General features: G+C 46.1%; 2 protein-coding genes across 3 annotated transcripts in view; both read left to right on the top strand.

The window, feature by feature from the left end:
• OSBPL10 (oxysterol binding protein like 10) overlaps positions 1-13039 on the top strand; it is a 320496-nt gene that overhangs the window by 115339 nt on the left and 192118 nt on the right. The gene's annotated exons all lie outside the window — the stretch shown is intronic.
• Positions 568-1005, top strand: LOC138087189 (6-pyruvoyl tetrahydrobiopterin synthase). The gene has a single exon (XM_068982154.1). It carries the CDS (start codon positions 568-570, stop codon positions 1003-1005), a length of 438 nt encoding a protein of 145 aa, XP_068838255.1.

Raw genomic sequence — 13039 nt, 5'->3', positions numbered from 1 at the left:
TACTAGCTTAATTTAATATTTAAACATGTTTTCTTTCTTTCCCCAAATTGTTGGGTAAGAAGCGAGATGAATTTCATCTTCCTTTGAGACCCTCAGGTAGAAAGGGCCCCAGATTGAGAAGCAGAGCATCCTGAGGTTCTGCTTGTGTTTCTCAGTAGCAAGTCTGTATGGGGAAACATCCAATATGGTGGGTTTGAGCTTGATAAACTCCCGGAAGTAAAGCTGGACAAGCCCATCGGAGGATTTACTCTTCTTGGCTCCATCTTCTTGTTTCCTGTTGTTGGGCAGTTTTACTTTCATGTTCTATTAAGTGCAGTGCCATTTTTCTTTTAGAAGTTTTCACAGATAATTACCCTTCATGTACTTAAAACTAAGTGTAAAAGCATCACCCTCTGAAACACACCATCAAATTAGGTAAATAAAACACAGTTTAAGAACAGCTTTTATTAAAATGATAAAGTTTGGGAATTTTTATTGTCTTAATAAAGTGCAACAATTTTGCCTACCTTCTTGAGCATAATTTTAAAATTAAGGGGGACGCCCGGCGGGCCGTGGGCTTGCAGAGCCATGAACGGGGCAGGGTCGGGCCCTCGCCGGCGAGCGCGAGTGTCCCGCCTCGTCTCCTTCAGCGCGACCCACCGCCTCCACAGCAAATCTCTTAGTAATGAAGAAAACTTGAAATTATTTGGGAAATGCAACAACCCAAATGGCCATGGGCACAATTACAAAGTTGTGGTGACAGTACATGGAGAGGTTGATCCTGTTACAGGAATGGTCATGAATTTGACTGACCTCAAAGAGTATATGGAGCAAGCGATTATGAAGCCCCTTGATCATAAGAATCTGGATCTAGATGTGCCATATTTTGCAGACATTGTAAGCACAACAGAAAATGTAGCTGTATATATCTGGGAAAACCTCCAGAAATTTCTTCCGGTGGGAGTTCTTTATAAAGTAAAAGTATATGAAACCGACAATAATATTGTAGTCTATAAAGGAGAATAACTCTCAGAGATTAATTTCCATCCATATTTGAAGAAGATCTTTATCCCCTTGAACAGTTAAGAAGTCGTCACCTAACTGCTGCACTTGCACATTGTGTTCTGGAATCATTGTGAGTGAGTCCTGTTCTAGACTCAAATCTAATTTAAAACCGAAAAAAATAAATAAAATAAAGTTAAGTGGCCTGCCTTGCCCAAAAGGGAAGTGTTAGTGTTACTGAGGAGGATGATCGTAGGCCGAGGAGGGAAGAGGGTTTTGTAAGTAATAGATCTTTCATGTGTTAATGTAGGAGAATGAAAATATTTGGAAAGTGAATGGAGCAGAGTGGCCTTAGTATCAGTGGAGTGGGTTCTGGGCTGGAGCACCCATCTAACCCACCCACCCACTGGGCTTGGGTCCTCAGGGTGACTGTAACCCCACTTTGTGGTTTTCTTGGCTCTGCCAGCCAGCTACACCCCCAGGTTCTCTGGCCCTTGGTACAGATTTGATGATCCTAGTTCTCTACCACAAACTGTATCCCCAGCATCATCTACTCTTAGCTGCTTTTAGAGCCCCCCACAGACTCTTTGGCACCCAGCTGGAGAGGTTATGAGGTGACCCCTGAGTTCTATTAGTAGGTTGGCATTCACCTTCAGGATCTTTCTTCCCTCTGAACCCCCTTTGGCCAGGTTGGCAATTGGAAAAATTTGCTGATGCTGAAACCTGCATTTAAGATGTATCTTTTTCATGCATCTACTTGGCAGCTTCACTTCTCATTCTTTAAAGAATATTTATTTGTTTGGCTGTATTGGGTCTCAGTTGCAGCACTTGGGGTCTTCGTCGTGTTGTGCAGGGTATTTCATTGGGGCGCACGGTCTCTCTAGTATGGTGTGCAAAGCTGTAGTACTTGTGGCGCATGGGCTTAGTTTCTCCTCGGCATGTGAGATCTTAGTTCCCTGATCAGGCATCGAACCCTCGTCCCCTGCATTGCAAGGTGGATCCTCAACCACTAAACCACCAGGGAGATCCCTCGGCAGCTTCTCTTAATGGCATCTTCTTTTTATCCCCTTGCTACTTGGCAGACCTGCAGACCTCTTAGAATTTGAAAGCTGTTTCCACTGTGCCCTGGATGGCAGGCATTTATTGAGCTCCTACTGTGTGCAGTACACTTTCCCTGGCACGCTCTCCTTTATAGCTTATAGGGTAGCTCCAAGTTCTTAGATCCACATCGTGTATTACAGTAAAAAAAGGCAAGAACGACAACAGGAAACTATTTTTGTTCCGTGGAAATAGTTTGTTTAGATGCCAAAAAAGAACATGTTCTTATGATCATAGTGATAAGTGGTGTCCTGAAATTCCTAAATTCCTTCCACTCAAATCACCTGCGACCAGGGTTCCTCGGCATCTGCACTGCCACCGTCTTTGGCTGCATCATTCTTTGCTGTGAGGAGCATCCTGAGTGCTGTTAGACACTCTGCGGAATCCCAGGCCTCCACCCACTAGATGCTAGTAACACCCACAACACAGCTGACACCCAGAAGAGTCTCCAGACTGCAGATGCTTCTTGCTGGGGAAGGGGACTTGGGGGAGGAAATCCCCCCTAGTTGAGAACTGCTGCCTTGTATAATATTCCCAACAGTCCTAGGAGGTAGGTGTCACCCTAGCTCACTAGGACTTCACTGAAGAGGAAACTGAGGCTCAGGAAGGTCCAGTGGCCCCAGGGCTAGGCGGCAACCGATGTGAGACCTGAAGCCACGCCCACACGGCTGCCTCTTCCCCTGAGACTCTGCTGGGCCTGAGGCTGCCGGAAAGCTGCTTCAGTGCACAGGGCGCAGCCAGGCCTGTGGGGCTGCAGTGCACTTGAACCTCCACTCTTGGGAGAGCCCTTGTTCTCTTGCCAGGCGTGAGACAGCCCATCCATCATTTTTCGAGACCCCTGGGCTGCTCCCCCCACAAGGGACACAGTGAGGAACTAAGGAGCTTAACAGTGGAGCACGGGTGCATTGGCAGTCCCGCTCCACCAAGCCATCTCGGTTGGAGGAGTTCCCCAGCCCCAGCCATGGAGTGAAGAGGACCCCACACTCTGTAGCCTTGGACCCTAGCGAGGACTTTGCTGAAAAAACCTCAGAAGAGCTGGTGGCACCCTGGCACGTGTCTCTGAAGTGGAGTCTCCCCCACGTGCAGTGCCGCACTGGTGGGTGAGAAGAAGCGGAAAGATTGTTTGCTGGAGGATGAAGCTTGGCGGCCCGTGTGTGATCCAGGCTGGACTCTGGCTGGGAGCTCTGGGCCTCCCCGTGGGCTGCTGCCACTCGGCCACTGTCAGGACCCCCGGCAGCACATCCTCCTGCCTCATCCCATTGTGGGTGGGGGCGGAGGGAGTTTCCTGCCCACCCCCTCATCCCTGCTCATCAAAGGTAAATGGGGTCCTGAGAACTGGGGAGGGGGTTTGAAGGGCACATTTACTCATCAACTCCCCTTCATGTCTACCTCCCAGGGCCCCAGGATTTCTGCACATTTAAAAAATTTTTTATATTCATGTGGGATCTTGGTTTCCCAATCAGGGGTTGAACCCCTGCCCGTTGCGGTGGAACTGCAGTGTCTTAACCACTGGACTGCCGGGGAATTCTCTCTGCACACTTGAAGCTTAAATATTCTTTCCTTTAGTGTGATGCACAGTCCAGAATAACTGAACTTGAGGAGGTGTTTCTTTAGAATATGATTTTTGAAATGAAAGAGTCCTGGAGTTGATTGATCTTGGAAATAAGAAAAAAATAATCCTTGTCTTCTCTCTTGTGAAGACTTGCTGCTGCTTCAGCTACTGACCTCAGGTGGCTGCTTAGATTTGCAGGCTTTTGAAGCCAACACGAGTCGTCATGTGAGTTGCGCCTGCTCATCTCAAAATATGGGCATGATGTGCACACAGCATGTGAGTGGGGACAGCTGAGCTCCGAGAGCCAGGAGACGGGGGTGTTCTGGTGGTGCCACCCCAGGCCTTGACCTTGAGCCGTTTGCTTTCTTTTATACCATAGTGTCTTACTTGGTAACAGAGGTGGAGCCTGCCTGCCTCGTATTTTGTAGAGATATTGCAAGAAAAGTAAATGAGTACTTTCAGAGAGGCTGAATGAGAGCGGCTATTCATATTGTAATTATGATGATGACGAATAGTTTGTCAGCTTTGTGTGTTCAGGGTGCCCACGAGGGTGACTTGGGGTGGGGGTGTGCTACAGACCTCTGTATTTCTGTTGGAAAAGAAGAAAGCATGTTTCTTTTGCACTTAACTTTCAGTTGGAAGTGGACAGAAAGTGGAGTTCGGATTTACTTTTTTACATGTTCGAAGCTTTCTGCTTGCTCTTGGCCCTTCTGTTCAGTTCCCATCCTGAAAGTCAACATCTTAGACACTGCTTTCGACAAGACAGGGAAATGAGGCCCTCTTTTATGAACTGTTTTGAATTTTACAGAGTTGCTTTTCTATTTGTCACATGATAGTCCTGGAAATCTTTCCATGCCGGTATATGAATCTGTCTTTAAAAAAAAAATCAGCTGCATGGAATGGAATGGATGTGTCATGATTCTCTTCATAATCTCTTCATAATCTGGTGAGCATTTTCTGGGTACATAATAGACCCTTGAATGTAGAGAAAGACCTGCTTTATGTGTGCTATGAAGTGATAAGGCTTGTGAGTCTTAGAACAAGGGGATCTCCCAGTCTTTCTTGCCTCTGTATGCCTGGAGTTTGTGGTTCAGCTTCTCTGGGCCTCAGTTTTCCTTTTTAAAATTAATTTTCATTGGAGTATAGTTTTTTATGATATTTTTTTACTGTCTCCTTCGTTTTTCCTTCTAGAGATTTGGACTGGAAGGTATTCTCAGATCCTATCCAGCTTTCAGTGTTACCAGTTCATCCTGAGAGCTCCTGTGCCTAGTTATCTCCTGCTGTGTAACAAACAACAGACGTCCTAAAACAGAGTGCCTTGAGACCACCACCGTTTTACTCAGCTCACAGCCATGCTGAGCCCCTCGTCTTGCCTGAGCTGAGCCCCGTGGCTCTCGTGCGGTCGGCTTACATGTCTGTAGTCAGATGGCAGGTGGGTTGGGCCTGGTGTTCGTGGATGGCCTGACTCATAATACTGGCTGTTGGCTGGCAGTTAGGATGGGAGTCAAAGAGTGTTTCTCAGCCCCTGGCAGGCCACCCTGGTTCTGGTCACAGCTGGCTGGCCAGGGTTCCCAAAGGAGCAAGAACAGAAGCTGAAAGGCCTCTTGAAGCCTTGGAGTGGAACAGACATAGTGTCACTTCGAGCTTGACACCACCCCTCTCCCCCTGCCATGGGAGGAAGTGCCAAGGATCGTGGACATGTTTATAGTTTTTTTCTTTTTTTTTTTTTTTAATTTATATCTTTGGCTGCGCCAGGTCTTAGTTGGGGCATGTGAACTCTTAGTTGCTGTAGCTTGTGGGATCTAGTTCCCTGACCAGGGATCGAACCTGGGCCCTCTGCACTGGGAGTGTGGAGTCTTAGCCCCTGGACCACCAGGGAAGTCCTCCATGTTTATAGTTTAACATACCCTATTAACTAACTGAGCCGTAGAAGAACAATGAAAGATGTTTAGAAAAAGGAGGAAGAAGCAAACAGAAGCTGGCCACAGAGATTTTAAGGACTTCCTGTGAGGGGTAAATGCCCTTTATATTTAAAAAAAAAAAAAAGGCAACCAAAAAGCTCTTCTTGGAACTACTACTGTGTATATGCTAAGTACTTTCCCCAGCACCAAGGTTTTGAGAACAGATTCCATGTGGCTGCTGCATTGAGACTGTTTAGTGGGGACTCTGATGGCTAAACAATAAGTTATAATCTAGAACAAAGTCCAGTGCTGTGCAGTCCCAAAGGAAGGGCCCCTCTGTTCTATCTGGAGGGTGAGAGAAGTTTTAGGGGGCTGCTGATTCAACCAGCATGAGTGAGTTGATATTTACTGTAGAGAGAAGGGCTGGAGTGGGCTTGGGAAGAGGGTGGCAGATAAAAGACACAGCGTGAATGGAGGTTCTTTGCCCTGGAAGGACAGAAGGATTCAGGATCAGGAGATGGTGGGGTTGGTAAGGTCTGAGTTTAGGAAGCAGATGTGGTGAGTGTCACAGACATGATGCCTAAAATGCTCATCTCATCTCCGAGAAAGATGGAGCCAGACAGGCTTATGAGCTCTTTTTACTCTTTTTGAAATGGTGAAAATGAACCAGATGTTTAACATTTCCACTGAATTTGTCCTTGTGTGTTTTGGAAGATAAGATAATGTATTTGTTTTTCCTTGTCTTCATTTCTGAGGCACTTGTTGAGTCTATTACGTGTATGAAGTGAAGTGAAGTGAAGTCGCTCAGTCGTGTCCGACTCTTCGCGACCCCATGGACTGTGGCCCACCAGGCTCCTCCACCCATGGGATTTCCCAGGCAAGAGTACTGGAGCGGGGTGCCATTGCCTTCTCCCCTGTGCTATACAGCAGGTCTTTATTAGTTACCTATTTTATGTGTAGCACTGTGTATATGTCAGCTCAGTCTCCCAACTAATCCTCCCTTTCTCCCTTGGAAACCCTAAGTTTGTTTTCTGTCTCTGTGACTCTTATTTCTGTTTTGTAAATAAATTCAAATGAAGGCATCTTATAGAAGACTGGAAATCTGGAGTTCGTTAGAGGGCTGACATTGGGTATTTGTAATTCCTGTGAGTAAAGGCAACAGTTGAAGACACAGATAGAAAGTGTCCTTTGCAGAGAAAGGTGTCTGCGTGCTAAGTCACTTCAGTCACTTCCAACTCTTTGCGACCCCACGGACTGTAGCCCTCTGTCCATGGGGATTCTCCAGGCAGGAATACTGGAGTGGGTTGCCATGCCTTCCTCCAGGGGACCTTCCTGACCCAGGGATTGAAAAGTACATGCAAAGAATTGCAGACTGGCCCTCAGGGTTCACCCACAGCTGCTGGTGGAGGATAACTAAGAAGACCTCCGTGAGGAAAAGGGTGTGTGTGCAGATGCAGGAGGGATCTGGAGAGGGTGTATATCTGGGAAACTTTGAAAGGCCGGGAATGCTGGGTGGCCTCAGAGGCTGCAGAGGGGAAGCGTGACTGGGGAAAAGCCTTCCGATTTGCCCCCGAGGAAGGTCGAGAGAGCAGGATGTTTATATTTAGCCACCAGCGTCAGAGGAATTGTTTCAAGTAGAGTTTTTTAAAAAAGCCATTTCTTACTGTATCACTGTTCAGCTGCCCCAGAGTTACCCTCCGCGAGGCACCCATCACATCTTCTCGAGGCCCCGACCCACTCAGTGGCATGGGATCCTTCTCCAGGTCATGAAGGGATGCTCACGTGAGCAGGAGACTGTCAGTAGGCCAATGCTGGGACCAAGAGAACCTGCCTGGGGCGCCCACGGAGGCGTGGGGATCTCTGACGAGAATCGGTTTGCCCACCCCTCCCTCTCTCTGGGGTACCTGGACTTGTGTGAGAGAGTTTCTTTGTGCACGCTGATTGGAACCTGTGCCTGGCAGCATCACGGGCTGAAATCTGCCCTGCCCCCTCCTGCGTTTCTGTGCTATGTGTAATACAGTCGGCATCAGAGGAAATTCCAGGGCAATAGAATTAATTTAAGTTTTTCATTTATGAAAGTAGTATAATTGGAAATAAGAAAGCTTGGAAAAGAGAGGAAAGAATGGCACAGTTTTGCCAATGCAGAACTCCCACGGTTAGCAATTTGTGATCGTTTGTGCAAATAGTTTCTACTCTTGTGTTAGTTGACTTACGTTTTACTACAAAAACTTGAGCTGAGGTTTGTAAATGCCTTTCAGTTTTTATTCCTGGGTTTACAGTTCTGCCTGCATGAAGGGGAAGTAAGATCAGCCTTAAAATAAGTTCCATAAAAACTTATTTAAAAAGAAACAAAGAAGCCCTTTCAAGGTGAGTAGGAGGACGTGGGGAGAGGCTGGCAGACACGGATTGTGTGAGAGTCGTCTGTGCAGGGTAGTCTGATTCTTAAGGCATCAATCATTTTTTCTCATTTTGTAAAACCCAAGATGAAGTTCAAATAACATGAAGCAACCATTTTTTTTTGGCTGCACCTCACGACTTGTGGGATCTTAGTTATCTGACTGAGGATCTAACCTGCATCCCCTGCATTGGAAGGAAGATTCCTAAATACTGGACCGCCAGGGATGTCCCTGCCTTTTGGCTCTTGTGAATAGCATTGCTGTGAATATTTGTGCATGTGTACGTGTATTTGCGTGAGAACTTGTTTTCAGTTCTTCTGGGTGAGGCTTTCATCTTGCTCCTCATGCCCTAGGTTGTAAAGTAAAATCATAGATTGAGGAAGACCACTTAGATCCTGGGAGCTCTCTGTGGGAACCCACACATATTGCTGCCTGCAAAGCATTTCTCTGCTTCGTATTGATTTTGGTCACCATCCCAAAGTTGGAGAGTCTTTTGCCCAATTGAGAGTGATTGGTACTTTGTTTTAGGAATCCTAGTTCAGCATCTTCTGTGTGTGGTGGAAAATAGAAGACGGAGTCTCGTCGGTCTTGTAACAGCTGCTCACAGGGTCAAGCAGTCTTTTACTGCTCTGCCTGTCAGCAGATCTTAGTTCCACAGCCCCAGGTCCCACAGTCCTGTCATTGCTTCAGAGAGGGTGTGCCTTTTAAAGAAATATATATATATATATATATATATAATTTATTTGACTGCACTGGGTCTTAGTAACAGCATGAGGGATCTAGTTCCCTGACCAGGGATTGAACCTGGGCCCTCTGCATTGGGAGTCTGGAGTCTTAGCCACTGGACCACTGGGGAAGTTCTGAGAGGTTTGGGGAAGTTCTTGTTTGTTTGGCTCACACCTGAGGGTCCAGCGCTGTTGGCAACTGTGGGACCATTAAATGTGTGGCTCCCCATGTCCTGGAGGTATCCTACCGTGAACTTTTTAATCAGTTATATTCTATTGACAGTCTCTAGATTGGGCCCTTGTCTGGAAGTTTAACTCTGTATTCCTCAATATAGTTCTTTAAAGATGGAAGGAGGAAATGAAATGTGATGTCATGCTGATGTCAACCTAGGAGAGTAAATCTGGATGGGAAAGAGAAGAAGAGGGTCAGCAAATATCAGATTTGATGACAGATGAAAGCCAGCACCCCCTTTCCCCCTGTAACAGTGCATAGCTATTGTTTTTGGTTCTTGTTGTTCTGTTGCTAAGTCGTGTCCAACTCTGTGCGCCCCCATGAACTACAGCACACTAGGCTCCCCTGTCCTTCGCTATCTTCCGGAGTTTGCTTAGTTAGGTTTTGGTAGGTTCTCCCACAGGGCAGAGCCTGAGAGATGAAGGCTTGGGTGCAGGATTGTGGAGTTAGGGAAACCGGCAAGAGGGATATGGAAATTGACAGAGGCAGCCAAAAATCAGGTTATCGTGCTGCTTACCCCTGAGGGCAATGAAACCAGAATCACCGTTCACCAGTGTAGGCATGTGCTTCAGAATTCTCCACCCCAGGTTTAGAAGATGGGGTCATTTATCTACTGGCTCCCAAAAAACCCAGTGATCAAGGATTTTCTCTTGCACTTTAAGAAATGTATTTATTCATTTTTGCTGCGATGTGGCGAGCAGGGCCTCCTCTGGTTGTGGTGTGGGGGCTTCTCTCCTTGTAGCAGCACAGGCTGAGGGCTTCAGTAATTGTGGAGCATGGGCCTAGTTGCCCCCTGGCAGGTGGGATCCTCTTGTACCAAGGATCGAACCTGTGTCCCCTGCATTGGCAGGTAGATTCTTAACCACTTGACCACCAGAAAGTTTCCACTTCTTTTAGCTGCACTGCATGGCATGTGGGATGTTAGTTCCCTGCCCAGGGATCGAACCTGCATCCCCTGCAGTGGAAGTTCGGATTCTTAACCACTGGACTGCCAGGGAAGTCCCTCTCCTGCAGTTCTAAGTTTGCCCTTGAAACCTGCCTTGTACCTCTCGAAAGCTGATTCCCATCGACTTTTTGAATTGGCTCCCATAGAACAGCCCCAGGTCAGAGAGTAGGAGTTTTAAAATTTTAATTAATCTGTTTGACTGCGCTGGGTCTTTGTTTTGGCATGGGAACTCTTAGTTGCAGCATGTGGGATCTAGGTCCCTAACTAGGGATTGAACTTGGGCCCCCTGTATTGGGAGCGCAGAGTTAACCATTTTACCGCCAAGGAAGTCTTGAGTAGGAGGTTTTAAATAGCTCAGCCAAGGCTGGCACTAGCATCTGGGCACTGCTGGATGCCTCAGAAACTGCTGGAATGAGAACGTGGGCTGGGAGGATGGAAGGCAGGACACACTTGGGCCTGGCACATGCCGTTTCTGCATCCCCCATCTCTCTCTTGCTGCCCCCTGCTGCTGTGTCTCTCAGAGCTTGAGGAGGACCAAGAAATGCTAGTATCTGATCACAGAGGATTTTCTCAGCCAGGTTCCATGAAGGTCATGTATTTGCCCCAGTGCGTTCATGTCTTTTTTCTCCTGTTACTCATTTTGATGGAATTAAGTCACTTGATCTATTCAAGTTACTAAGTGTTAAAACAGCAGGAAGCCAATTAGATTTTAATACAAGACAAAACCCTCTTGTTAAAAATGACTGCTTTGAACTCTTCAGCAGGTAGTGGGGTCTCTGGAGACAGTGAGGAATGAGGAGGAAAATCTCTCGTGTACCATCACGCAGGGAGCGGTCAGAGTTGAACTCTCCCCTTCATGTGCCCTCGAGTCTGTTGTAACAGGGAGACATTAGCCCAGAAGCAGTTTGAGTCCTAGAAGGACCTGCTGTGTGTCTGTAACACCCAACAACTTTGCATCCACATTTTCCACGAGGGTCAGGCTGTCCTTCCTCCCTGTCCCCTGAGTATTAACGTGTAGCCGACCTGCCCAGGTACAGACAGCTGGAGCCTATTCTCCCTCTCCTGTGATGAGCGGGAGCTCTTGGCTGAGCCAGTGTTGGTGCTGGTGGTGTCATGCTCACTCACTGGAGAGCAGGGTTTAACCCCAGGGCTGACACTCCAGGAGAAGTTCTCCCAGCTGATGGCTTGGGGGTGCTGTCTCTGAATGAACAGCAGTTGGCTAAATATGGAGAACAGTATGGAGGTTGTAAAAGGCCAAAAATAGTTACCATCAGATCCACTAAGCCCGCTCCTGGGCCTACATCTGGAGAAAGCCATAGTTTGAAAAGATACATGCACCCCAGTGGTCATTGCAGCTCTGTTTACAATAGCCAAGACAAGGGAGCACCCTAAATGTGCATCGATGGAGGAGTGGATAAAGATGTGGTGCACATATACAGTGGAACACTGCTCAGCCGTCAAGAGGAACGAAGCAGCGCCATTTGCAGCATCGTGGATGGACCTAGAGATGGCCATGCTGAATAAAGAAGCCAGACAGAGGAAGAAGACATCACGGGGTATTGCTTATATGTGGAATCTAAAAAAAGTGGTGCCAATGAACTTATTTTGCAAAACAGAAATAGGTTCACAGATTTAGAAAACAAATTTACGATTACCGAAGGGCAAAGGATGGGAGGGATAAATTAGGGGTTTGGTATTATCATGTGCACATTAATATACATAAAATAATCAACAGGTGCCTACTGTATAGCACAGGGAACTATACTCAGTATTTTATAATAATCTACAAGGAAAATAATTTGAAAAAGAATATATACACACATATATAGTATATGTATAACTGAATCACTTTCCTGTATACCTAAAACTTAACATCGTAAATCAGCAATACTTCAATTGAAAAAAAAAAGGAAACCTTCAATTTAAAATATTAAAAGCCCCAGATGAACAAGTGGCTAAAGCTAGGAATCATGACCTTAAACACGTATTCCATTTTAACTTAAAATCCCAATCTTCGGATGTAGTTCCAAGGCCCTTTCACCAAACCTGTGTTTATTGGCAGAAGCCTGCTGCTTTTCTTCTGTAGAAAGCGTATCTATAATATAATCTGTTTTGGTTTCTTTAAAGGACAGAGCAAACTAATTACAGAATCTTTCTAGATATTTCGAAATGGTTTCTAATATTTTACAGCTACCCTGAGCACATCTAATTCAACAGCAGTTTCTAGCAACTTAGCTCTGTTGACATTTTTCAAGTTATCCAGCTTAGTTTCATAAGGACTTTGTGATTTCATAAGGAGTTCATTATATGTCTGAATTATTTTTCATCTTTATGTTTTGTCAGTTTACTATGTAAATTATTCCGGTAAAATAATACATATACCAACCTCAACAGAGTGGGGACTACGTCCAGTTGGCTTTTTGTCGTCCTCCCAGCTCACCTGGAGGGTAGAAGCGTGCAGACATCACTGGGCCAGGGGTGGATAATGTGAGCTGTGAGCTGTCAGCATCTGCTGGGCTGGAGGGTGGATGGAAGGAACGAAAAGGGGTGAGAAATTCAATTACTTGGTTAAATTGAGAACACTGAGAACATCCACTGGAGCTTTTCTGACTCTGCTACCTGATATGCTGAGATTGGGCATTGCAAAAATCCTCACGTATAATCTTGCCTAAACCTTTCTCTGGGTTGCCTCTAATGACTCCATCCACAGACTCTCTGCATGGAAATTACTGGTGCCCACTGGGGGTCCTTCTGGCTCTCCAGCTTTGCCAGATACTTATTTGCTGGACCAGGTCCTGCAGATTTCAGTGATTGGAATGATGGGGCCAAGTGCTTAAACCACTCATACTTCTAATGATAGCCTGTCTCAGATTCTTTGAGAAAAATGGAGAGATCCGAGAGTGAGTCTGGTTCTTTTCCTTTGTGGTACAGAAATCAGTTGCAGGGGAAAATAATCTTTTGGGCTCTGTATACTTGTCAAGTCTTGTGTCTGGTTTCTTAAAAATTCTAGACACAAAGTCTAAATTGCTTTGTGTTTTAAATCTTATTTGCAGAGCAGATATAGAGACACAGACATAGAGATCAAACATATGGGTACCAAGGGGGAAAGGGCAGGGGCGGAATGAACTAGGAGATGGGGACTGACATATACATTATTGATACTATGTGTAAAACAGATATTAACTAATGAGAACCTACTGTATACAGG

Source organism: Capricornis sumatraensis, chromosome 10 (assembly GCF_032405125.1).
Source record: "Capricornis sumatraensis isolate serow.1 chromosome 10, serow.2, whole genome shotgun sequence".
NCBI classification, from domain to species: domain Eukaryota; kingdom Metazoa; phylum Chordata; class Mammalia; order Artiodactyla; family Bovidae; genus Capricornis; species Capricornis sumatraensis.
This window is presented reverse-complemented; position numbering and strand designations above follow the sequence as displayed.